Raw genomic sequence first — 27319 nt, forward strand, 5'->3', positions numbered from 1 at the left:
TAAAATTTTTTCCATTCCTGGGCCAATTGTGTTAAATGACCTTTAAATCATTTGTGTCTCTACAATGAATTGTCCTACAGCCGTTCTTGATTTCAACTATAAATTGTCACCCTTATATAAACAACCTCATTATAGGAGGAATTATTTTTGTTATAATCTTGCAGGTCTCTGTTTTTTCTTCCCAGAGGTCAAGTAAAACATAGATTTTGGTTCAGAGCCCTGAAGAATTCCAAGGGATGTGACGCTGTGTTTATGTTCTCTAGGTGACTTTGGATGGCCATGACATTCGCTCTCTTAACATTCAGTGGCTCAGAGCTCAGATTGGGATAGTGGAGCAAGAGCCCGTTCTATTCTCCACCACCATTGCAGAGAATATTCGCTATGGCCGAGAAGACGCAACGATGGAAGATATCGTTCTAGCTGCCAAGGCAGCCAATGCCTACAACTTCATCATGGCCCTGCCACAGGTACCCTGGCCTCTCATTCCATAGAGGTACCCAGAAGTTGTAAAAGGGAACTGAGAAAGTTTCACAGTACATTTCTTTTCATTTGAATCCCAAATCATTAAATTCTTAATGCCATGTTACATTTCATTCCTGGAAATGTACCATGAATTTTCCCCTTTGTCTGAAAACATATTATTGTTGATATATTAAAGATCTACCACACAGGGGACTTTCTTTTAAAAGCACCCTCTGACAATGAAGCAGCCTTCTTCCTCTGTCTGGTAAGCATTTGTCTAAGCAGGAGGTAAGTTTTCATGTGGCACTGAGTTCCGTAATGCTCCTTTGCTGCCTACTGATGTTATTATTCTTTAATTTCCTTGTGGTTAGGCTGCTAATGCTGTGTCCTCCGTACTGTATCTCACATATTCAAAAATTCCTCATTTATCTTCATTTTAAACAATGACAACAAAAGCCAATAAGTATTAATAAATGAATTTTGTGGCCAATAGTCTGCTAAGTCAAAGAAGAGCTATTACCAGTTAACATATGTATAGTGCTTACTACATACCAGGCCCTGTTCTAAGCACTTTGCCTCTCATTTGGCCCTCAAAACCATTCTGTTGGCAGCTACTTTACTATTTCCATCTCTAAAGAGAGAACTAAGAGGTCAAATAACTTGCTCCAGGCAGGAGAGTCAAGGTGGTCTGGCTCCAGAGTCTGTGTTCTAGATAATTTCCTAATCAGCCTTTTAGATTACCTGTATGAATAGGATTGCAGCTGTGAGAATGATACAGTCTAATGGTAAAGAGTATAAAGCTTTGGAATCAGACGGCCTCCATGGAAGTCCCAGCTTCTCTATCTGTAAGCTCTATAAACTTGGGCAAGTTACTTTAGCACCTTACACTCCAGCCTTTCCTTACCCATTGATTGAGGAGAACAGTGGTACCCATCTCTCGGGTCATCTGTAAGGACTAAAGAGGTGATATGTGTAAAGAGCTCAGCTCCATGCTTTATAAATGGTAAGTGCTCATGTTGGCTAATAATAAACAAGACACGTGTCTGACATCGTTGTGAGATTTTAATACAATTCTAGACATGAAAGATACTCACTATTTGCTGTAGATGGTAATGATTGTAAAGTTAGTTTGATCTTTACAATATAAAGACACCTTTAGTGTTGTCTTTTTCTGTATTGTCTTTTTATAGAAAATGGGAAGCATTTGATATGAGCTCTAACCCTTTAAAATGGGTTTTCAGGACCTTGATCAACTTTTACTTTGGTGGGAGATTTTATTTGAAGTTAAACTAGAGGGAAACATTTATATAGTCCAGTGAAACTGGGAATGAAAGAATAAATCCATTTCTTTACCTTACATACAAATATCGATCAGACAGTAACCTGTTTCAAGGAAGGGAATTTCTTTCAGTGAAAGTTGGGCCTGTGAAAATTCATGCTTGAGAAGGAAGCTAGAGAGGATCTTGTAATGATCACTGCCAGGAGCCATCAAATTGTTCTTCTTTTTTACTGTTACTCTTTTTTCACCTTCTTCCCAGCAATTTGACACTCTTGTTGGAGAAGGAGGAGGCCAGATGAGTGGTGGCCAGAAACAAAGAGTGGCCATTGCCAGAGCCCTTGTCCGAAACCCCAAGATCCTGCTCTTAGACATGGCCACCTCAGCGCTGGACAATGAGAGTGAAGCCATGATACAAGAGGCACTGAGTAAGGTTTGTGGAAAGTCTGAGTTCATTGTATAAGACAATGTGGAACTGTGCTGTAGGAAAGGCAGCTTGCTGAGAGAGGATGCGGGGAGGTACAGGGAGGAAAGGAGAGAGGGAGGGAGAAAGAGAGAAAGAGAGAAGGGTCCATATGGGTCAGTGTGTCCAGTCTGTTCAGAAAATACTGACTACAATGTTCCTCGCAGTTGAATAGAAGTCAGTATGGTTTGTTTCCAGCATTACAAATGAAAAATTTTAAATCTTGTGAAGTCTAACTTTTTTAAAAAAATTTTTTATGCTTTTTATTTATTTTTAAGAGACAGAGAGAGAGCACGAGCAGGGGAGGGTCAGAGAAAGAGGGAGACACAAAATCTGAAGCAGGCTCCAGGCTCTGAGCTGTCAGCACAGAGCCTGATGCAGGGCTCAAACTCACAAACCATGAGATCATGACCTAAGCTGAAGCCAGAAGCTTAAACGACTGAGCCACCCAGGCACCCCTGAAATCTAACTTTTAATATGTGATTTCAAAAATTTCCATTTTGTTTTCAGCTGTTCATTAATAGCAGCAACTGGACCAAAATGTGGGTATTCATGGCCTTGATAGAGTGTGCTGGCCTTTTCTAATGTCTGCATAGCCTATTTGAGGACTTTCCCAAAGACCAAGACTGATTCACTTGTGGCTTCTGAGACCATCCAACACCTATGTCAGCTCTGTCTTACTGTTTGGTTAATGGTACACTGTACATTCTTACAGATTCAGCATGAACATACAATCATTTCGGTTGCTCATCGCCTATCCACAATCAGAGCTGCAGATGTCATTATTGGTTTTGAACATGGTACAGCCGTGGAAAGAGGCACCCATGAAGAACTGCTGGAAAGGAAAGGAGTTTACTTCACTCTAGTGACTTTGCAAAGTCAAGGCAATCAAGCTGCTAACATAGAGGGCATAAAGGGCAAGTGTCTTTTCCAATGTATTTGTGCAGTCTATAAAGCATTATGTTTGTTAATGCTAACGGTTTTATGGATTTCTGTACATTTAAAATACACTATCTTATTTGTTCTCCCAAAAGCCCATGGAGTCATTATACAGATAATAAGAGAAAGAATAGAAGTTCAGGAGATTCACTTACTTGATCAAGTCAGAGAGCTAAAATCCAGGTCTTCTGTAGAAGAGTGATTTCAATTCCATCTCACACTGCAGATAGGAGAGCCTTCCTAGAGTTCCCAGCACACAGTAGGACCTTTATTCTTACTGATTGAGTAAATTAGTTAATGACTAAATATTTTGGTGCTAATTTTCACTAATGTCAATAGATGCTTCAGGCCCTAGTGCATCCTTTCTTTCTTTGGTCTGAATTTTCAGATGTGGTACTTACATTAACTGACCATTCCAAACTTTCTCTACCATATCACATCTCGATTTGTGAGCTCCACTGGGTAAACCTACTGTATGCATTTAACATGTGTGAGTTATTCTGAAAAAAAAAAAAGTATTTTTTAACTTGGTGTGTCTACCACAGAAACCACCTATAGTGGGCTTCCTGTAAGATTGTTATGATTCATGCTATCAGATACCTATTTGTTGGGGATAACACACTGGTATCACACAGTTCAAAAGATTCAACTCTGCTGACTATTTTTTTTTTTTACAAGTTTATTTATTTGTTTAAGTAATCTCTACACCCAGTGTGGGACTCAAACTTGTGACCCAGAGATCAAGGGTTACATGCTCTCCTGACCAAGCCAGCCAGGCACCCCCTGCGGAGTATTTTGGAAATTTTTTTGTTCGAATGTGCTGGATAAGTGCTCAATTTTATTTGTCACGATAAAGTTAATAAAATGTTTTAGCACGAGATTTAGTGATGACAGGCCAGGCAAGCATAGTAAGGAGTTTTATCTTGATATGGTTCTCCTGATTGTATGCACTAAGGAATCATTCATGTTGTGTCGAATAGGAGAAGATGAAACTGAAGATGCCTCATTTGACAGCAAACAGACCTTTTGCAGAGGGAGCTACCAGGCTGGTTTAAGGTAAGCCAGCCATGAGGTAGATTTTCAGGCTTTAAAATATTCTTAGGAGCCCTCTGCACCCATGATCCCTCAGGTAATACCTCAGGTACAACTGGGAGATCCTTGAGTGTCGCCCCAGGTTTCATGTAATATGAACATGAAAATGAGTCCTTGGTTGCTATATATTGACATTTTTGTTTCTAATTCATGGGGATTTTTTTGTTTAACTTTGGCTTCTTATCTTATTGTGGGTAATATCATGAAAGAGAGGCATTATAATTAAAATGTTTTTATTGCGCGTAGAAAGGGGATTTAAAAAATCTGTGTTTGGTCTTGTCCCCTAGATCTAACTATGATATGAAGCACTGTTTTCACATGGAGGTCAAGCTCATGGCTTTAGGTCCATTCTTTCACCTACTGAGCTATAATTGAATTACAAATATTTCTGCTTCCAGAGTGACCCATCCAAATTCAAATCATTCCTTAACTAGATGAAATAAGAAATGCATTTTTTGGCATTTGAAGAGAATTTCCTTAAACCCTTAAACTGTGGATGAATATAGGGGTATTGACTTTCAAACATATTTTTGGAATATGCCATTAGCAAAGCTGTTTAGTTTTAGTCTTTCATCCTGATTTAAGAATATCAGTAAAATAGTTCATTTAATGTTAAAATTCTATGTAGTAAGAAAAATTCTGCCCAAGAGTATCTGTCTCAATTCATGAAAATACTATTTAAGACTTTTTCCCTGGAGTGAGGAGGCTGTTAGTAAATAATGGGTGAGAGTAAATTTCTCTACCATTGCCTTTACCATTTCTAGGATATGTAATTCAAGGCTGCACTCTGAGCAAAGGCTCAGTTATAAGACTTGCTCTTTCAAGACAGTCTATTGCTTATTGAAAACTGGCTACTGTGGCTTAATTTAAAACATTTAGGTAACAATTCCAGGTAATTCAAACACAAGATTTATTTTTCAGTATTCAAAGGACAAAGTCTAGAATTGAATCACTATGTTGCATACCTGAAATTAATGTAACATTGTATATCAATTATACTAAAAAAATAGCTCACTAATTTTATGCCTAGTGTTTTTAATTCTTCCTTTTGAGAACAAGTCTATTCATAAAAATTTCAAGAAATGTTAGTTTTATCAAGTGTATTGAATTAGGAAAATAATAAAGTAATAGGTTCAAATTACTCTATAAAGTCAAAGTTACAACAATTGCTAAAATTATTAGGTAGTTTTTATAGATATTGGGCATTATGTCTAACCACGATTTCCTTTTTTTTTTTTTTTTAATGTTTAGTTATTTTTGAAGAGAGAGGGACACAGAGTGTGAGCAGGGGAGGGGCAGAGACAGGGAGACACAGAATCCAAAGCAAGCTCCAGGATCTGAGCGGTCAGCTCAGAGCCGGAAGTGGGGCCAAAACCCATGAACAGTGAGATCATGACCTAAGCTGAAGTTGGACACCTAACCACCTGAGCCACCAAGGCACCCCTTAACCAAGCTTTTCTGATTCGAAGAAAAATATATTATAAGGGTCATTAGAACCACTGCGGGGGACCAGCCCACGCACCAGAGTCTAAGGGTCCCTGAGTAGGGGGTTGGTGTTGATGAAATATCTACAAGAAAGAACACAGACAACATGAATGGTGGAAGAGACCACACTTTACTGTGAAACTTAGTGTCTTATATACCATAGGTGATTACATCTTTCTTTTAATGATTACATTGCTTGTAACTTCTTAGGAATCACATGTTTCAGAATAGATCATTGTTTTCACGGAAGAGAGAACAGAAAGCTAAAGACAGAAATTAAGTACAATACAGAAGATCAAAAAACATAATTTATCACTAAAAATACATCCGCAGGAGTCTTATTTTGCGTACATAGTATAATATTAACTGAAGCTTATGACAAGGCTATTTTTCTTTAAAAGTTCAAACAATAGTCTGTGAGTAAGGTGTCTCTAACTATGGAGGAAGTTTCAATCAGAAAATCTGCCCATATGCTGAAACCACAATTACCAAGTGGCATGAATAATAGGAGAACTAACTCCAGTCTCTGATCCATTTAGGTCAGGCAGTCAAGTGCACACATTTTCAAGTAGGGGAAGCAGGGTCCCAAAGGCCACACAGCACTTCTGGCTGGATGGGCCCCAACAAACCACAATCTGAGGATACTGTCTACCTTCTTAAATGACTAGGTATCTCTTTTCATGACTAGGCTAATGGTTGCAAAGAGGAAGTGATGTATTTCATAGTCATGTCAACAAGAAAATAAATATTTTCTTAGCTTTTCTAAGGAGCAAAATTCTCCTTGTTCTAAGTAGTTTACTTATAGTTTATTATTAGGACCAAATAACCATGTTTAATATAAACATTTCTTATTTAGCTATTATAAATTCTCACAAATTCTACATTTTGGTGTTGAGAAAGAGAAATGTAGAAATATAATCTACACACAAAATGTAGCTATTAACCTCCTGCAGAGAAGGATTTATAAATTTGAGTAAGAACATCTGTTAAAAATATCTCATTGTGTATGCTGACAGATTTTTTTGCTAAAAGATGACTAAATTAAATGTTAACTTGTATCTTATTTCCTTGGCTTTGGTCTTTCTGATAGCTCAGTCTCTGTTTTGCAATATATTTTAGGTTCAGGAACAATTTAGTTGGTAACAGTAACTAATCTGGATAATAGTGTTGCAAGAGACAGAGAAAGTATGAGGATATTTATTCCCTGAATTAGCTCTTTATATTTGTGATGAGAAGTGGTACCCAGCTTCTGAGAAAGGGAGTGACAGATGTTGATGGTTTTCTAAAAAAGGCACAGAATAAAATACTAAGTCTGGTGTCTATGGTGGGCCAGAGGGGGCTGGCAGGTAGGCCCTTGGTTTCAGTGGGACAGCCTATGCGAGACAGGTAGAGTGGTCTGGGAAACAGGGAGAGAGTGAGACTTAAGAAATATAAGATCAAGATAGTAAAAGTCAGAAGGGAAAAGGATCTATGTTTTGCCATACTCCGAACTGGGAGGAAGTCAACCATATTTCCTTTTCCACATATTCCTACATTGGCCTCCAAAGCTCTGAGCTTCTCTTCAGGCCATGACCTCACAGCTCAGCCCTACTATGCACTCTGCTCTCTCCACTTGACACATGCCTATTCCTCATGCCTTCTGAAGTAGACTGACTTCCTTCCTTCCTTCCTTCCGTCTGTCCGTCCGTCCTTCCTTCCTCTCTCTCTCTCTCTCTCTCTCTCTCTCTCTCTCTTTCCTGGAGAAGACTTCTAGACCTTAGTTACATAACCTAAAGAAGTAACTCTATTGCTGGATTGTGTCGGGCCAGGTGGGAGGGAACTGGGCCGTCCCAGAGGGAAGCTTGATAACAGGCAGGTGGGATGAGTAGTGGTCGCATGCCTGATCGTAATGAGACTTGGCAAGAGTGTGAACGTGTAAGAGCAAGGAAGAGGGAGGACTTGAGATCATGCACCTGTTGACCCTGGGTGACTAAGTGGGTGGCAGTGTCACTAACTGGATGTAAGAACAAAAAGGTGATGTGCTAGTCCCTTCTCAAGAAGATGAGCATGTTTAATAGACAAGCACCACCTCGATATCTGTCTTCGCCTAACTTCACCCGGATACAAATGATAGAGAGAGACTTGTGAATGGGTTCATCTAGATTACTTTGAAACAGTTGATGCTGGTCTCTCGTTGACTCTAGCATCTCTCTCTTTACACCTTCTTACTTCAGATTAGGTGCTTTGAGAATATAACGCCCTACTCTCAAGTCTTCAGCATTGCCTCCATCTCTTCAGACTGTATTTGCAAATGAATGAAACCTGCTTTAACTTTTAAAGGGAGAGAATCAGTTTGCATAACTAAGTAGTTCCAAGGAAGCTTTGGCTTCAGGCAAGCCTAGGGCTTCAATATGTGATGTGTCCAAGATACATACAGTTTCTCTCTCTTCCTTTCTCAGCTCTACCTTTCCCCCCCTTCTATTTGCTTCATTTTTCAGGAAGGTTCTTTCTTTGAGTGTCTTGACATAATTTCCAGCAACTCCTAGTGCTGCATATTTTCAAGTTTAACTTAGAGGAGAGTAGGAGTCTCCTCAGCAGTCTCGGGGAAAAAAACAAAACCACCTGAACCAATCTCTTCCTATATCTGTTCTATACAAAGTATATGCAGTGAAGAAGCCTGTTCTCTCCCATCTCCATGCTTTTCTGTGTATACTGTTCTCTCAATCAGAAATGCTCTTCCGCTAGCCTACAAATACCCACGTCCTACCTTAACCACGTCTTTCTTCCATGAAGACTTTCATGGTAACACCTGCCATGTATTTCTTATTCCTTTAAATTTCCATACTTTTTAGTCAAACCTGCCTTACAGCACTTCACACATTCTTCCTATGCCAGAGTTGGGTACATGTTTTGCTCTTCTCTAAGATTTTAAACTCTTTGAGGGACAAATCTATCAATGACCAGTCTTTGTAATCCCCACAGCACCTGGCATTGGTTTGCATGCTATAGATGCCCAACAAACCTCTGTTAAATGAGTAAATGAGTGAATGAACACATCAGCTAAATTTTATTTCAATAAGATATTTGTTACTTACATGCATTTCTAGGGGCAGTACATAGCCTAAAAAAATAAACTCGCTAGAGGCCCTATTTTCCTTCTTCAAGCTCATTTGTATCCAGGTGGCCTTACACTAAAGTAAAATCAAGTGTAACTAGATAGAGAAGCAGATATCCAAACTACAACCTGCAACCAATAGGGAGGTAAAGATGCTAGGCCTTTGCCCTAGTAGCAATTAGCAGACCATGTGGATTTGGGATGGATTTGAGTCTTGGATGTTGTTTTGGAAGACTGATGGGACAGCTTTCCTCTCCTTCTCTCCCTCCCTCCTTGAGCACACTCTGAGTCAGAGTTTAGCTTGGGGCCCAGGGCATCCAATCTAGTTAGCTGTGCTGTAAGAATAGTTTTGTCAAACCTACCCAGGAAGCTACCTTTCCTGGTTACTATGTGACCTACCCAGCATTTCTGTTTATTCGACACACATTGATGTAAGCCTGAACACCAGGTAAGGCCTGTTCCAACCTGCCTGTAATCTACAGACTCTTTCATCTTTCTGTTTATTTACAGAGCTTCAATCCGGCAACGCTCCAAGTCTCAGCTTTCGTACCTGGTACCTGAACCTCCATTAGCTGTTGTAGATCATAAATCTACTTATGAAGAAGACAGAAAGGTCAGGCACCAGTCACTCTCGGGTATTGGAGACAGTCTTTCCCGGGGACTATTGTGTGACCTTTAAATCTGACAACATGAGTTTTCAAGGCATATATCTAATAATGTTTGCTAAATCAGATTAAATGGGAGAATCTGTAAGGAACTGATGGAAACTTTAAACTCTGCACAAAATGCTAAAAGAAATACAGATTAATTACATTTAAGAACATCTGTTAACTGAAAATGGACTAGAAAAGGTTAATTAATAATTTGAGATGAACCATTGTAATAGACACAGGAAAATTATATGTACTTAGATTATTTGGCAATACATATATTATTTTAAAGTTTTTAAGAAAACTTGAAAACAATTTTCCTCAAATTTTTCAATCTCCTTAAATTATAATAACCTTGGCAAAAGTGTTTACTCAACAAAGGTATTTGATAAAGTTAGCATATTTTTTTAATTAACACAAGATAATTAGGTTTTGTGGGTAGTTGTTACTTCATATAGCTTTACAATAATTTTTAGGATATATTTAAAATTAATACTATTAGTTTTATTATAATTCAAAATAACACAAAAATGAAAGAGACAGGTGAGGAATTAATAGATGTAGCAATATTTCTTCCTAGGGACACAGGAAGTAAGATTGTGGACATCCTACACTCACATAAGGTGCCCATCCATCCCCATCCTCAAAGCCTTTCTTAATCTCTGAATTTAATTCTTCAACTTGATAGTCTCACTTTCAATCCCAAATGACTCTTCATTTGAAACTTTTCATGGCAGTTTCCCTATTGAGCCTTAATTGAGGTCACATCTTTTTTAAAAAAATTTTTAAACTTTATTTTTGAGAGAGAGAGAGAGAGAGAGAGGAACAGAGTACATGCAGGGGAGGAACAGAGAGAGAGGAAGACACAGAATCAAAAGCAGGCTCCAGGCTCTGAGCTATCAGCACAGAACCCGATGAGGGGCTTGAACCCATGAACATGATTGAAGTCAGACACTTAACCAACTGAGCCACCCAGGTGCCCCAAGTTTGTGTTGTCTTATTCTTTTACTAAATTACAAGCTTTTTAAAGATAATGAGTATATATTATTTGTGTTTGCATCAACTTGGGTACTTATGGCAGTGCCCTGCACTTATTAGGATATCAGGAGATTTAAAAACTAGGATGAAAATCAAATTTCTACAATGAAATAAGCCCCAAACCGCAAGATTTATCAAAGCAAATAAGTCAGAGTATTTTAATTACAAGCACATTCATTATGCATGGTGTAATTTCAAACTGTCCTTAAAAACTTTTAATTGAGAATCCGTTTTGGAAGTAATTATAAACCTTTGTTCACAGTGACAAATGTGGAATAAAGCAGTTTTCCTTATGATCTCATGACTATGACAGAAGGGTTATTAAGGCTCTCTCTTGGTTTTAATATATTAGGAATGAATACATATCCAGTAGAGTTGGTTTAAGTAAATTTCATAGAAAAACACCAAGGAGCAGCAGGATGAATCAGAGAGAGAGCAAGCATGATTGTTTACTGCATCTTGCCATTAAGGACTCAACTTCTTTTCTAGATCTAGAAATAGTTATTTCATTTATGTCCATGGCACTGCCACCAATAACAGGATGCCTTATGTAAGGAGTCTAGTAAAGTTCCAAGGGACAAAGAACCAAACACTATGTTGAAATTTCAAATGTAACAGTACCAATCATATTTGACTTTTGCATTTTTATGTATTTTTCTAGGCTCTGTTACTATTTGACAACAAAAGTGAGATAGGAAGGAAGGAAGAGGGAGAGGGAAGGAAGGAAAGAAAGAAGGAAAAGTAAATCTGATTTTGTTGTTGTTAAAACTGGCAGATGGCCTTTCACAACTGTAGAGATAGGTTCCCTGGAGATCTGGAGATCAGATTCCCACCCTGCGTTCTCATGAAGCTGAGGAAATTCAAAAGGGGACCATTTGCATAAGGAGGAAACCTAACTCAAGTATAAAGACTATAGAAATAAAAATACTCCATGTAATATTCTACTTATCAGCATTGTGAATTAGAATACAATAGTTAAACTCAATTAAATGTAAACCAGTGTAGTATTTAAAATATGCCACTTTATATTCTCTCTCTAGTTAAGAGAGAAAAAGAAGGGGAAAAAATGACAGGGAAGCCATTGTGAGTTTGCAAAAGCTCCAAGAAAATTAGATCTTATGCTTATATTAAGACTGCTCAATTTGTATGGTAATTACATTAGAAGTTTTTAGATTTAAATGAACTAATTTTTTTAAAAGGAAACAATGGAATTAGGGTTGATAAAATATAATTTATGGAATTTCTAATCTCAAGTAATCTTTTAAAGTACTTTAAATACATGGGATATTGTGATCCCAAATAGATTTTAAAGCATTTTAAAAGTTAACTAAATTCTGCAAGCCCAAACACTGGCAGAATCCTTTATTTTTTCTCATTTTATGGAGAAATTCTAACCTTAATCTGTTAATTGGGAAGTGTACTATCTTATGTTTCAGTGCAAAAGGTTCACTTACATAAAGGAATTATCTCCACCTTGTGGTCTCTCAGAGTTTCGACTCTGAACTTTTAGAAGAGATGGCTGCACAAGCAGCTTTAAGTGCGGTCACACGGGACCAAGGTCCCCTAGTTCACAGGTAACAGAGCTAAGACTGCAGCTCATTTCTTCTCACTCTACCAGCTGCGCGTTGGGTCGCCATAAGTGGAGTCAGGTCTCAGCTATAATTCTGACCAAAGTATGTGGAGGGTTAGGGGAAACCTGCAGGCAAAAGGTGACAGTCTCTGATATTGAGGCATCTCTCTCAGGGAAACTAACAGAGTAGGATCTACATGAAATCGAGTCAAGGTCAAACATTTGAAACCCATCACGTCATCACAGCTAACTTAGAAGAGAGGGTTTAAGCATTGGTTAGGGGGACAGAGGCTATTGCTGTACGTTCATTTGGAGAACCTCTGCTCCTTTGTCATCATTCCCATTTTTTATCCTCAAATCTTAGAGTCCTTCTTGAGGCAGGAGACCCCTATGGATTGGCATGCAGAAACCTGTGTAACAAAGTATAGGAAGCAGAACACAAGATTGAAGTAGGTAGGAAGTTGTATTTTCACCTAACCTATGAAGCTGGAGAGGGAAGGAAGGAAACTGAGAAAAGTGCAGTGTCTACCATGGAAACATCTGCAGAGTAGGTGAGCTCAGTATTTTGTCAAATAAATATTTTGTTGCATGTATGCACCGTGGGCATAAAAGCTTCATTCATTCCTTCATCCAATAAATATTGATTGGACATCGATTGCGTGCCAGGGACTGTGTTATGGATGCAGAGATGATCTAGGGTCACTGTCCCTCTCCCTGCACTGGAGTTGCAAGTAGGATTCTATTGTTTTTTCTAGCAGGATCCTTCTTTACATACAATAAACATATGTGCATGGTGCAACCCGACATTGCCACAATAAAGGCGGGAACTCTGTAGTGAGGGAACATATAAACTTCTATAATTTTACCCTTCTCTGTGAGTTACAGGTTTGCTACATATACAGGGAAGATGAATAAATTATCTTTAGCTCTTTTTAGATGACTACACTTGTTTTTAGCTTTGCAACAATCAAAGGAAAAAATCTTTTATTCGAAGGAAAAAATCTTTTATACATAATGGCTTTATATTTTGCTTTTTTCTATTCTATTATTTATTCTTTTAGCTATATCAAGTAAGTCAATTACTTAGGGGCAGATTTTCTAGTTTTTGCATCATTCAGGCTTGATGGTGCATTTGGGGGGGGGGGTGTGAGGGGACAGTTTCCTTTAAATCAAACTTCTAGTGAAAGGGGACAAAATAAAATTACTCCAATCAATTAAATTTTCCTTCTTGTTAGTTTTTCTTGGAATAATAACTCCTGGAAAAAGTCACTTCATGTTACTTTTAAAATGTCTTAGGTATTGTTGTTTAGGGTTAGGGTACCTTCAAGAATCTGAAGGCCAGAGAAATTTCTGTCATGTCCGGCTGTGAGTAGGCTGTTTTGTGGGGCAGTGGTTCCGGGAAATGTTGGAGTTTAGTGTGTCTGGATGGTAGAGCACAGCTCACACTTTCTAAACCTATAATCACGGAATCCTAGGCACTCAGCTCGGAGAGTCCTGGAGATTGTATCCTGCTGGGAATCTTGGATACTCGGCTTTACTAATGGAATTACCTGAGGAGTATTTTGAAACACAGATTCATACTCAGTCTTGCTAAATTATAATTTCTGGTGATAGGCCCCAGGAATCTATATTAAAAAATGTTTTTTAACATTTATCTTTTTTTGAGAGAGAGACAGACAGAGAGAGAGAGAGAGACAGAGACAGAGAGAGAGAGACAGAGATACAGAGAGGCAGAATATAAGCAAGGGAGTGGCAGAGAGAGAGGGAGACACAGAATCCAAAGCAGGCTCCAGGCTCTGAGCTGCAGCACGAAGCGGAGCTTGAACCCACGAACTGCAAGATCATGACCTGAGCTGAAGTCAGATGCTTAACCGACTGCGCCACCCAGGTGCCCCTCAGGAATCTGAATTTTTAATCATCGATCCACATGAGTCTGGCAAGCATCCTGATCTGGACACCAACCACTGTCTGGAACTGTAGGGGGTTTAAATTTTGCTGTAGTGCAAGGTATCAGGTTAGCCTGGCACAGTTTTCATGGATGCTGGCAGAATACACAAGAGCCCTGAGGCAGAGACAAAAAACTTTATTACTCACAGCAAGAGTGGTAGCCAGAGTGCATCATTTGCACTGGTTTCCCAGCCCAAACCCCAGATTTAGAGAGAATCAGATGATACTAGCAAATGAAAGGGGTGTTTAGGAGAGGAATCTTGAACTTGAGGAACAACTCTTCCATAAGGGGTAGTAAGCACATTTGTTCTTTTCTTGGGATAGAGACACCATCTTTGTCTTTCAAGGCTATATGCTATGTAAACACCCTTGAAAAAAATACTCTAAATAAAGGTAATCAGTGATTCTGCCTAAGATGTGCAGAAATACAAGATATTCATAGAGAGCTGTCTCCCCAAAATGACTTAGTCCAACAATCTCATTTGAAGATGAGGTAACTGAGCCCCAGAGAGCTAAATTGCTTCATGATGTATTCCATAGGTGGCTCCATTGGGCTCAATCAAGAACCCTGTTCTATCCATGTTTATTCTACTCATGCTTTTCTAGGCACCTCTCTTCCTCTCTGGAATTGATTTTCTAGAGTTAGTAGGCTGTGAGAGATTAAATTATTGAACAGAAAGATTTGCTACATGAGTGTATAGTAATGACAAGTACAGATATTGAGGGCAAGCCAAGAGAGAATTTGAACTGGAGTCAACAAGAAATCCATCACCAGGCAAGCTGCCTTCCTCCAGCCTATTTGGCTTGCAATGATAATGACATAATATGACACAGGCTTTATTTAAACTGAATTGGTAATGTGGTCTTTGACTTTGTAGGCAAAGGAAGGTATTTGAAGTTCCTTGCTGTCGTGTGTTCCTGACATTCATCTATCTAATGAAAGGGAGCACTAATTAATAGTTTTGTAGTCCATTTGTTATAATATTTTAGTATATTTTTTTCTTGGAACATTATTTTTATTTTTAATTTATAATAGTTTATTGTCAAATTGGTTTCCATATAAAACCCAGTGCTTCTCCCCACAAGTGCCCCCTCCATGACAATCACCCCCTTCCCCACTCTCCCTCCCCCTTCAGTCCTCAGTTCATTTTCAGTATTCAATAGTCTCTCGTGATTTGTGTCCCTCTCTCTCCCCAACTCTCTTTCCCCCTTCCCCTCCTTATGGTCCTCTGTTAGATTTCTCCTGTTAGACCTATGAATGCAAACATATGGTATCTGTCTTTCTCTGCCTGACTTATTTCACTTAGCATGACACCCTCAGGGTCCATCCACCTTGCTACAAATGGCCAGATTTCATTCTTTCTCATTGCCATGTAATACTCCATTGTATATATATACACCACATCTTCTTGATCCACTCATCAGGTGATGGACATTTAGGCTCTTTCCATGATTTGGCTATTGTTGACAGTGCTGCAATGAACACTGGGGTACATGTGCTCCTATGCATCAGCACTTCTGTATCCTTTGGGTAAATCCCTAGCAGTGCTATTGCTGGGTCACAGGGGAGTTCTATGGATAGTTTTTTGAGAATTTTAGTATATTTTAATAGAAAAAGAAAAATTAATGCAAATCTATATAAGCCACCTAAAATCCTTTCTTACATGAAGTCAGTAATAAATTTAATAAATGGTCCTAAAGATCAAACACTGAGTAAAATCTATAGTGAGGAAAATGATAGTAAAAATGATGGGGTTCTGAATATAATATTTGCCTTCATGAGGATAAAAGTTTGTTAACTCTGACACTTTAATGACAACTAAAGAGATCAGAATTGGGAACTATTAAAATGATTTTTCACTCATGAAGAATATGTAGAATTTAGAAATCCTGAATGGATTATCATATGATTCTGGGGACTAAGAAAAATCTTACAGAAAGCATGTAAATTATAACTGTTAACACCATTTAATAAATTTTAATATCACTTTGCCTTGTTTCAGGTACACTGGCCTGCCTCAGAGCTTTAGGTAGTTACTAGAAGGACATTTATGAAGCACATACCTTAAAATTCTTATGAGTCCTCAAATATGCAAATACCAGTATAGCACAAAGTTTTTTAATCACAGGGTTATTTTTTGAAAGTTGCAACTTATCTACTACTCCCCTAGAGTTAACGCATACACATTGTGACATGAAAACCACAAGCTCACTCTCAGATGAGTGTCCATCTAACTCATTCCTTCCAAGGCACCGCATGGTCTCATGCAATTCAAAACCATTTCATACAAAACACGCATCACTACATCTTGTAGATCCTTGAGGTTGCTCATAACCAATCAAACCATGACTTTTAAATCTGTAAATACCAAAGGGCCTGCTGTATAATAAAAGAATATATGCAAAAATGTCTGTGTGTACCTCTGGATGACTAATGTAATCCTTTCTCCCCTCAAGGACAAGGATATTCCTGTGGAAGAAGAAATTGAACCTGCCCCGGTTCGAAGGATTCTGAAATTCAACGCTCCAGAATGGCCCTACATGCTGTTAGGGGCGGTGGGCGCCTCTGTCAATGGGTCAGTCACGCCTCTCTATGCCTTTTTATTCAGCCAGATTCTTGGGGTAAGCAAAGGCTGAATTAATTTTATTCTTCTCACAGTTTTTGTTTTTCTATCAGTGGGTATTGTCATTTTGATAGGCTGGCTCTGTTATTTTAATAGATGTAGCTTTATTTTCCTCATAAAAGGTGAAAAGTGCCTTGATTCTCCCTTGCACCGAAGACAAGAAGGTGAGGCTGAACACTCATTTGGGCTGGCAGGACGCTCATCCCGTCATCATGTCTATGAAAAACTGCACTATGGCTGCAAATTTAGTGTTAGAAGAGGGCAGTTTCCCTATATGTAAACAAGATCAGAATGCAAAGCACATTCGGTGAATAATACAAAAGGACTTTAGGGCCGTTTTGATCTTGCTGAACAGCTGAGGTGCAAAGTTTGACTTATAAAAGCAGGTGTTCGTGCTTGTGTAATTCTCTTTGCTGATTGCACCATTGAAATAGCAAGGTCAGGGAGGAAACAGGCAAAGGAGGAGAGAAGTAAAATAAGGCATGGATAAAGAATGGGCTTAGTTCAATTTTCACTTCCTAGGAGTTTTCATATTCTCTGACCTTGTTGCTATAATAAAAAATAATAATAATTACAAACACTAATTAACACTACAATATCTAAGCACTTTATAATATATATAATAGTTCAATAAATTTTCCTAGTTAACCATCTGAGGTAGGTATTCTTACTGGTCCTGTTTTACCAAAAAAAAAGCAAATCAAGTTATACAGAATTTAGGATAGCAAGTAATAGATCTGGGATTCAAATCTTTAGAACCTGGAGGTTCTAATAAAACTTTATCACTTCAAAATCAGTTATCAAAACACTGCCAATTTCCTCAGTTGAAATTTATGCCCCCCTCTCCCCACAGACCCAGTGAGATCAACAAGGAGGCAAGCCTAGAATCTAGATAACTGTATTAATTTGTTCATGGTGACGTAGAAATTAATTAGTTGGGAGGACCAGGACTAGGACACAGTTTTTCCAAAGCCTAGCCTCAAGGATTTCCCAGTGCACCATGCAGTCGGGGCTTACTAAGAGTCCTGAGGGGTTTTCCCCCTCTAATCCCTATTTCTCGGCTTCTCTGGAAGGTCCCAACCAGAAAAATGTCCCCACAGGCACGAATCATACAGAGAGACCCAGAGTCCGCAACAAAACAGAACAAAAATAACAAATCATTTGTGCTTGGAGGGCCTCAGCCACCGGTTTAATTTTCATACTGCCCCCTTGTGGTAAGTGAGGAAACCATGTTAATTTCAGAGGGGTGGGAAACTGGAAACTGGGGCCTTCCACTCTGGTAAATAGAATTTCTGGTTATGTGAAACCCTTTATGATGAAAATCCTTTAAATAATTAATTTACATTCCTTAATGTCTGGTAAATACACTATCTTAAAAGTATATAAATGTTCTTTTATTGACTCAAGAGATGTTTGCTGATTATCTTCCACTGGACACTGTGCTAGGTGCTAGGAACTTGGGATTGCAGTATCAGTCTATTCTCTAATAGAATTTCTAGTCTATAAGGAAGACAGACATTAAACAGAAAAAAATCTAGTCATAATTCAACAAATATGTATTAATCCCTTATGTTTTGCCAGACATTATTGCTGGGATTGAGGACAAAGTGAGGAACAAGAAAACCAAAGCCCTCTCCTGCTCTCATAAAGCTGACGTTCTAGTAGGGAAGGCTCTGGAAATGCGTCTCGCTGAGTAGTGGTGAGATGCAGAGGGTGTGGTGGTGGATAGGGCTGAATCTGCAAAAACATTTGCCCTAGATGTTTGCTTTTTAAAATAAATTCAGAATATCAGCTTCTTTGCTGATTATCACTTTCTTAAAAAATAGAGTAAAGACTATACTCACCCAGCTTCACCCAAACACTGTATATGAGCTCCTGTAGAAAGAGTCTTGGATTCCCAACCAGGAGATCTTTTTTTCCTGAAACTGGCTCTTCTAGTTACTTATCACGCACTGTAAGCACTGGGGTCATTTCTCTGGGCCTTGGGTTCCTCAACTCTAAAGGAAAGGATTGACAAAAATGGTTTCTAAGATAACTTCCAGCTCTGGGTGTCTATGAAATGGCCAAGTCAGAAAAAACCTTAAGGATTCAGCTATAACTCCTGCTCTTTAGAGCAGCTTCTAGTTGTTGGTCGTGAGAATGGTTATGTGAGTCTTCTGTTCATAACAGAAATTTTAGGAAAAACTTGGCTTGGGCAATATGGCTTTTTTCACTTCAGGGCTGCAGTTCCAGAGTAGCAGGATCTGGTTGGTGAAATCCAAATTCTGCTCATGGTTAATGTTCTCACCAGCTTGTATTTGCTAAGAGAATGGTGCTGAACAAAGCACTGTTTCTCCTCTCTCATGAAGAAGATCATTTCTGTTTGTCTCTTGTGTAATTACCACATACTCATCAGCAGATTCACAATACTTTCACAGGATATCATCATGAGTCAGATAACAGTCTATTCGTAATTGTGCTATTTTCATTCTGACATACCTGAAGGGCACACTACTCACGTTTAGTGTATTGAGGCTGTGGTTTGGAGCACAGACCCAGCAAATGATTGGACACTCTTAGGATCCTGGTCTCTAATCTAGCGATGCATCAATATACACATAAAACATAATTTACCCAATTCACTTTCCATTGGTCTATTTGACTTGGGACCTGCACAGGTGTTCCAAGCACAGCAATATGGGTATAGCATGCTGGGAAAAAGCATAACCTTTGGAGTCAGTCAGCCCTGGATTGGTAGGAGGTCTCTGCTCTGTATTTTCTGTGTGTATTTGGACAAGTGGCTTTACCTGAATGAGTCTTCATTTCCTCATCTGTAATATGAAATAAGAAAATCTACCTCACTGGGTTGTTTTAAGAAGCCTAATTTAAGGAAGAAATCTTCACTTAGGTTAGTTACACATTTGCCACCTGGTAAATAGCAAGAGTTTAATGAATATTTGTTTTCTCCTTAAACAAACTTACCATTATAAAAATGGCACAGATGTATTCTAGAGGAGCCTATGGGTGGGTAGTCTTTTGGGTTGTATTTCAACAAGGAAGAACTCAACAAGAAAGAATTCATGGAGTAGAATTTTGCTAATTCTAATTAGAATTCTTGGATACTAATTCAAGTCCAATCTTGACCTGGACCATTGTATAGATTTAATGTTAGCCAAACACTCTTTTTTAACACAGACAAGATGAGTAATGCCAAGAGCCAAGAGAGCCTGCCAAGAAGAAAATCACTGGAATCTGAAAAAATAGGCATTTCCTTATCTAATAATAACCACTAGTTAAATGAACTTGGACAGAAGTTTTGATGTTTGGGGCTCTAGTTTACCATCTCTAGAATAGGAGTTAAACTGGCTAATCTGCACTTCTACTGTCCGTGAATATAATGGGTGACATGAGGGAGGGATTTGGGGGATTTGTATAATCATTTAAAAAACCAAACTGCAACAGATCTTTAAATCCCTAAATGTATAAACTCTGTAAAGTAAACATGAGTTATTCAGTGCTGGGAAGACTGACCTTGGAATCTTCCTAACTCACTTCCACCTGTATTAAGAACCATGAGGACCTTAGAAACTATCCCAGAAACAGTAAATCTTATTAATCTAGAACTCCTCTCCCCACTTTTGAGTTTGTGATTATTTGAATAGGTCACTTTTGCTTTACAGAAAAAAGATTTGTTAATAGAGTAGTATGCATTGTTTTCCAGAGATTTATTTAGTATATAACAGGCACTCAATAAATATGTATTGAATAAATGATTTCTTTTTAGCAACTGCTTGTTAGCATTGTTCTCATGGCTTAAATTAATTTAGAGCAATAAATAAAGTTCTCTAATGTGTACTTTTTCTGAACTCAGAGTTCCCTCACCTAACCCCAAATTAGGAAGTTTTGTCCTACCTAAAATCCATTTCATTATAGGGCGATATCATTAGAATATGCAGCTGCTCTTTCCATTTTCTAATTGCAACAGCATAGTCTCCAGTCAGTTACGTGAGCGCACATCTGCAAGTTCAGAATACACTTAGAAAGTATAGTTTACTATTTATTATGGACTTAAAAAAAACCATTCACAACTCCCATATTTTTGGGGGGAGTGGAAAATGTTTTCAGCTTCTGATTTAGAAACAGCAACCTCTGGGGCACCTAAGTGGCTCAGTCAGTTAAGCATCCCACTTCGGCTCAGGTCATGATCTTGTGGTTCACGGGTTCCAGCCCTGTGTCGGGCTCTGTGCTGACAACTCAGAGCCTGGAGCCTGCTTCAAATTCTATGTCTCCCTCTCTGCCTGCCCCTCCTCCAATGCTCTCTCTCTCTTAAAAATAAATAAACATTAAAAAAACCTTCAGTCTTAGATGTACAGAAAGTGTATTTTCTCCTAAGTGAACTACAGTTAATAGCTAGTTGTTTTTTTAATGAAACTATTATTCATATATATATATATATATATATATATATATATATATATATGTAATAACAGAGTACCTGAGTGGGAAAAATCATCTTTATTGCTTCTGTTATGTGAGAAGGTAAGAAGTCATGATACTACTTTGCACTTTGTTCCAGAAAACATTCTCATCTTCTCTCCTTCCTTTCTTCCTTCTTTCTTTCCTTCCTTCCTTTCTTCTCCCCCCCTCTTTCCTCCCTCCCTTTTTCCTTCCTCCCTTCCCCCTCCCTCCCTTCCTTCATTCTTTCCTTCCTCCCTTTCTTTTCTGCAGGATTTGAGATATTTAATCATATTTTTCATCTGTATCAATGAAAAGCCAACACAATTGCCTACATCAGGCCAAAAAACAAGATGAAATTTATTGTAGCTATTGGCTTTCGTTTGCCAAGTTTCCTCCCCACAAGGAATTAAAATACACATATTCATAGCTAACTTTGGTTTAATTACTGGTATGTTCCCTTAATCTGATGCTTAAGAGAGATTCCTTTTAAACATATTTCATTTATTTTGCTATTGTTTGTAATAATGAAGTAACATCTTTGTTTACTCTCTTGCAAAGACTTTTTCACTTCCTGATAAAGAAGAACAAAGGACACAGATCAATGGTGTTTGCCTGCTTTTTGTAGCATTGGGCTGTGTCTCCATTTGCACTCAGTTTCTGCAGGTAAGGGGTTTTATTTTTTAGTAAGTGGTTTAGCTATTTTCTCCCTTTTCATGTTAAATATCGCTAAAGACCCCTTTATGTTTTAGGAATATGCTTTTGCTAAATCTGGAGAACTCCTCACCAAAAGGCTACGTAAATTTGGTTTCAGAGCAATGTTAGGACAAGACATTGGCTGGTTTGATGACCTCAGAAATAGCCCTGGGGCACTAACAACACGGCTTGCTACGGATGCCTCTCAAGTTCAAGGGGTAAGCTTTGGGGGGAAACCAGGGGTGTTATTAATTGGAGTAAATATACTTTCCTTTGAGCATTCTGATAATTACCTATGTGTTTCCCATGAAAAGCACCTCATGGGACTGAGATGCCCCAGAACCACATTTCCCACCATTTCCACTGCTGCCAAACAGCATGTTCCAGGCAATGTCTAGAATCAGTGCCATGAGTCCAAATCTGTCTGGGTTTTAGGTTTTGTGGGAGTCTAGCAACTGAGAACTTTCCTGATACTCATTTCTCGTATCATTTTTAGGCTCAGAGGCTCAGATTCCACAAGATTTAATAGCGTTCTCCAGAGGGTGGAAGCAAAGCATGCGTGAAAGAAAGCCTCCTTACATATTTTTGAGAGACATAGAATGTGAGTGGGGGAGGGGCAGAGAGAGGGAGACATAGAATCCAAGGCAAGATCCAGGCTCTGAGCTGTCAGTACAGAGCGTGATGTGGGCTCCAGCCCACAATCAGTGAAATCATGACCTAAGCCAGTCGGATGCTCAACTGACGGAGTCACCCAGGTGCCCCGAGGAAATTCTCTTAAGCAAGACAAAAAACATAAAGTAGACTTGTCAGACTACATAAAGACTTAAAACTTTTGTATAAACAAATGCCAAATAGGAAAATGTTTATAATGAAAATTAATATACCTAATAACTATAATATGTGTAGTGCTCTAAAATTGGTTACAGAACAAAAATAAACTAAATAATAAAGGTTAAAAAAGGTATACAGACAAGCCACAAAGAAAAGAAATGCAACAGGAAAATTAACAAATGAAGAATTGTACAACCTTATTCATAGAAAAAATACTAATAAAACAATGAAATGCTGGGGCGCGTGGGTGGCTCAGTCAGTTGAGCATCCAACTTCGGCTCAACTCATGATCTCAAGGTTCATGGGTTCAAGCCTCATATCAGGCTCTGTGCTGATGGCTCAGAGCCTAAAGCCTGCTTCATGTTCTGTGTCTCTTTCTCTCTCTGCCCCTCCCCTGTTCACACTCTGTCTCTCAAAAAAAAAATAAATGTTAACAAAAAATTTAAAAAAACACACAATGAAGTACCATTTCCCACCTATCAACTCAATAAAAACAATCGTGAATGATAAGTTCCTATATTTGTGAGGATGAGAAGACACCGACTCTCATAAAATACTGGCTACAGTTTGAATTCTTTCAACATTTTTTAGGGAATAATCAGGTATGCAAATCCTCTGACTAAAATCCATATGAATAAATTATCTACTATTTTGTGACAATGTGCATTCAGGGGTCTTTTTTATATTGATCAAAAAAGTAATAGAATCCCCTGGAAACTATCTGAATATCCACCAATGGGAAACTAGGTAAATGAATACATCCATACTAAGGAATATTAGGCAGCTATTTTTAAAGGTGTTAATGTAATGATCTGAAGGGATGGTTATGTTACATGAAGTGAAAAAAATCAAAGTACAAATTAATGTCTAGACTGATTCCTTTTTGTGAAAATATTTATTATTATATATGTGTATGTATTTTGTGCCTTAACCTGTATTAGTTTAAATTTTTTTTGGAATACTGATTGAATATAATGTAAAAGAAAACAGAATAATGATATCTCAAAGAACTATTTAGCTATTTTTCAAATTCTCTGTAATGCCTAACTGTCCTTGCCAACCAGAAATTCTTTCCTTCTTTTTAACAGTGGTAAAATATGCAACACATAAGGTCTACCATTTTACCCATTTTTGAGTGTACAATTCAGTGGTGTTAATGATGCATTGTTATGCAACATCATCACTATCCATATCTAGAACTTTTCATCATCCCAAACAGAAGCTCTGTATCCATTAAATATTAACTTCCCATCCCACTCCTCTCCCAGGCCCTGATAAAATCTCCACTCCACGCTGGCTTTATAAATTTGACTATTCCAGGAACCTCATATAAGTAGAATCATATAATATTTGTCCTTTTGGGACTGGTGTATTTTGCTTAGCTTAAATGTCCTCAGGGTCCAACCATGTTGTAGCATGTGTCAGAATTTCATTTCTTTCTTAAAGCTTGAATAATATGCCATTGTTTGTATAGATCACATTTTGTTTATCCACTTATCTGTCAGTCAACTTGGCACCTGGGCTGCTTCTGCCTTTTGGCTATTATGGATAATGCTGCTGTAATAATAGGTGTATAAGTGAATTCCTAATTTAATATTTGACTCCTGTCTTCAAAGAAGTTATTACCAGTACATGGGAGGGAATTCTTGGGACCACGGAGTTCATATTTTATTTGAGTCTTCAGTATAGTATGCAGATGTAAATTATTCTCAGATTGCATTTCCTTAGCACCTATGGTTACCCAATAGCTTACCTGTGGTTATTTTAAATAATGCCAAAGCTTCTACAATTTTGTAAAAAAGTATTGCAGTTGGACCCATGCAAGTCTTTTCTACACAGAAGGTGCCAAACTTTAGTCACATCTGCAGAATTGCAACTGGAAGAAGAGATGGGACCATCAAATAATTTTCATTATAAGTAATAATTACTACAAGTGTCTGTTCGCAACTTATATTGAGCGTGAACCCATTTTGTCCATTTTGTGTTGATTGAACAGCTGCTATAAAGTTAACATGTGACTTTGTACCGATGAATAAGCTAATTTCATTGAGGATGAAAGTGGTCTCTTCTAAGAGTCTTGTACAAATTTCAAAACTATAATTACAGAACAATCATTAGTCTTCACTGAATAATCAGAAATATTGCCAGACGACCAATGCCTGGGCATTTCCAAGCAGACCAAATGCAAAGGCAGGGGACACGTATGCAGCCCGTGCTTAGCTGAATTAAGCTCATGCTGACTGCTTGAGCTCTGACACCCATGAAATGAGATTAGTCAATAGATGACTTCCAAAACCATGCATAGAAGGGACTTTTATTAACCCAGCCTTCAAATGCATTAGGGAGCTTAGTATTTAAAAAAAATTTTTTTTTTAACATAGAACTACTAAATGACCCAGTAAATCCACTCCTAGGGATATATCCCGAAGAATGAAGGCAGGGACACAAACAGATATTTGTACATCAGTGTTCATTAGCAGCAGTATTCATATGGTCAAAAGGTGAAAACAACCCAAGTATCCATCAACAGATGAATGGATAAACACAATGTGATATATACATATAATGCAACACTATTCAGCTTTTAAAGGAATGAAAGTCTGATATGTGCTGCTACAACATGTATTGAACATTGAAACCTATGAAACATATGAACCTTGAAAACATTAAGCATAGTAAAATAAGCTAGACATGAAGGATATTGTATGATTCTATTCAGGTACTTAGAAGAGGTAAATTTATATAGACAGAAAGAAGAATAGAGGTTGTCAGGCTAGGGAGAGGGAGGAAAGGGGTTATTATTTAATGCATAAAGGATTCTTGTAGATGATAAAAAGATTTTGGAGGGGTGCCTGAGTGACTCAGTTGTTTAAATGTCCATCTCTTGACTTCAGCTTGGGTCGTGATCTCATGGTTTATAGGATTCTCTTTCTTCCTCTCTCTCTCTGTCCCTTCCTCACTTGTGCATGTGCTTGCTAATCCTCTCTCTCTCTCTCTCTCTCTCTCTCTCTCTCTCTCTCTCTCTCAATAAAGAAAAAATATTTTGGATATAGATGGTGTTGATGTTTACACAATACTATGAATGTATTTAATGCCACTGAATCGTACACTTAGAAATGGCTCAAATGATAAAATCATGTTATGTATATTTTATCAGAATGAGTTTTTAAACTAATATTTTTTAGTATAAAATTGCCTTTTCACATAGTGGTATTTGGTGAAAGAGACTGTGTGTCTCAGATTGGTTGATTGCTTTTGGTTTGCAGGCAGCTGGCTCTCAAATCGGGATGATGGTCAATTCCTTCACTAACATCACTGTGGCCATGGTCATTGCCTTCGTCTTTAGCTGGAAACTAAGCCTGGTTATAGTGTGCTTCTTCCCCTTCTTGGCTTTATCGGGAGCCATACAGACCAGAATGTTGACAGGATTTGCCACACAGGACAAGCAGTCTCTGGAAAAGGCGGGCCAGGTAATCTCACAACCCCAATTTTCAAACTGCTCACAGCTAAGTGGCTGTCAGAAAAACCACTGAGAATGAGTTGTACAAAGAGACTTAAGAAAGCTGTTAGCCTACAAACGTCATCTTTGGAAACCTCCCACTAGCCTTTTTTATATGTGCTTTTGCCCAAAGGCCGTGATGATAAAGCTGTGATGCTGTGAGTGTAAGCAGGTGTAGAGAAACAGCAGGGCAAACACAGAGGGTTACATGTTCAATTTCCTCTCCAATAGTTATTCTCTCCACATTCCAATTTGGTGTATTCTTATTTGCAAGAGTGGAGAGTTCAGTTTTATGTCTACTTGGTTTTTTAGCTAAATGTTTTCACCAGGCCATGCGCCCACACAGAGAGGAGCTATCATCTTTTTAATGGCAGCTACTTTTAATTTTTGCACTTTACCATCTGCTAGACTTATGACAAATGTCTTTCCCAAATAAAACTATGAGATACAACCTAGGTCTCAAATACCCTTAGGTTTCAGTGATGCACTTATGAAAGTGTGTCCTGACAAATAGCTTGTATCAGGGGTAAATGAGGAGATTGTGACATAGATGTTTACCAAGTGTAAGAAATCATGCATGCACACACACACACACACACACACACACACACACACACACATACACCTTTATTCTTCTAACAAATTTACTATTATCTGGGTTTTGATCTTAAGAGAGGAGCTGTAAACATTGCCCAAGTAGACAGAAGCCAAGAAAGCTTCATATGCCAACAGGAGAAAGTAGCCCACCTTTGTGCCACTTTAGGACAGGATGCTAATTCAGAAACAGTTATTATTTACCATAGTGTTTAGATGGAAACAACTACAAATTCATAGTATAGACTAAAAGATAAACTTTATACTTATATAATATTTGGTCAGACTAATTGTTTAAGAAAATAAACATTAATCATCTGTTAAATTTGTATTATTAAATATCTTTTGTCTCAGAAGACATCAACAGATATTGTTTTAGACATTTCAAATAACAAAAAAGCTAAAAAGCTTTCAAGGATAAGCGTTTGTACGTTTTTCCCTTCTCTCTTCTACAAGTAGAGGGAAAAAAAAACCTATCTTCATATTAAGCAGAAGTTGAGTTTAACTGACTCATGGTCCAGGTCAGTTGATGTCCAACAACTTCTTTGTGTGCCTAGAGATGATGCCTGCATCACAGATTCGTACCACATTTTGCCATTTGCACTAACTTGAGTCCATGTAGCGG

General features: G+C 38.1%; 1 protein-coding gene across 1 annotated transcript in view; it reads left to right on the plus strand.

The window, feature by feature from the left end:
• ABCB11 (ATP binding cassette subfamily B member 11) overlaps positions 1-27319 on the plus strand; it is an 87474-nt gene that overhangs the window by 48422 nt on the left and 11733 nt on the right. Inside the window, exons 14-22 of the mRNA XM_029934441.1 lie at positions 264-467; positions 2001-2171; positions 2917-3118; positions 4121-4196; positions 9322-9424; positions 16474-16638; positions 21636-21740; positions 21827-21988; positions 25868-26071. Of these exons, the coding sequence (XP_029790301.1) occupies positions 264-467; positions 2001-2171; positions 2917-3118; positions 4121-4196; positions 9322-9424; positions 16474-16638; positions 21636-21740; positions 21827-21988; positions 25868-26071 (1392 nt within the window). The remainder of the gene's footprint in view (positions 1-263; positions 468-2000; positions 2172-2916; positions 3119-4120; positions 4197-9321; positions 9425-16473; positions 16639-21635; positions 21741-21826; positions 21989-25867; positions 26072-27319) is intronic.

Source organism: Suricata suricatta, chromosome 3 (assembly GCF_006229205.1).
Source record: "Suricata suricatta isolate VVHF042 chromosome 3, meerkat_22Aug2017_6uvM2_HiC, whole genome shotgun sequence".
In the NCBI taxonomy this organism is placed as follows: Eukaryota; Metazoa; Chordata; class Mammalia; order Carnivora; family Herpestidae; genus Suricata; species Suricata suricatta.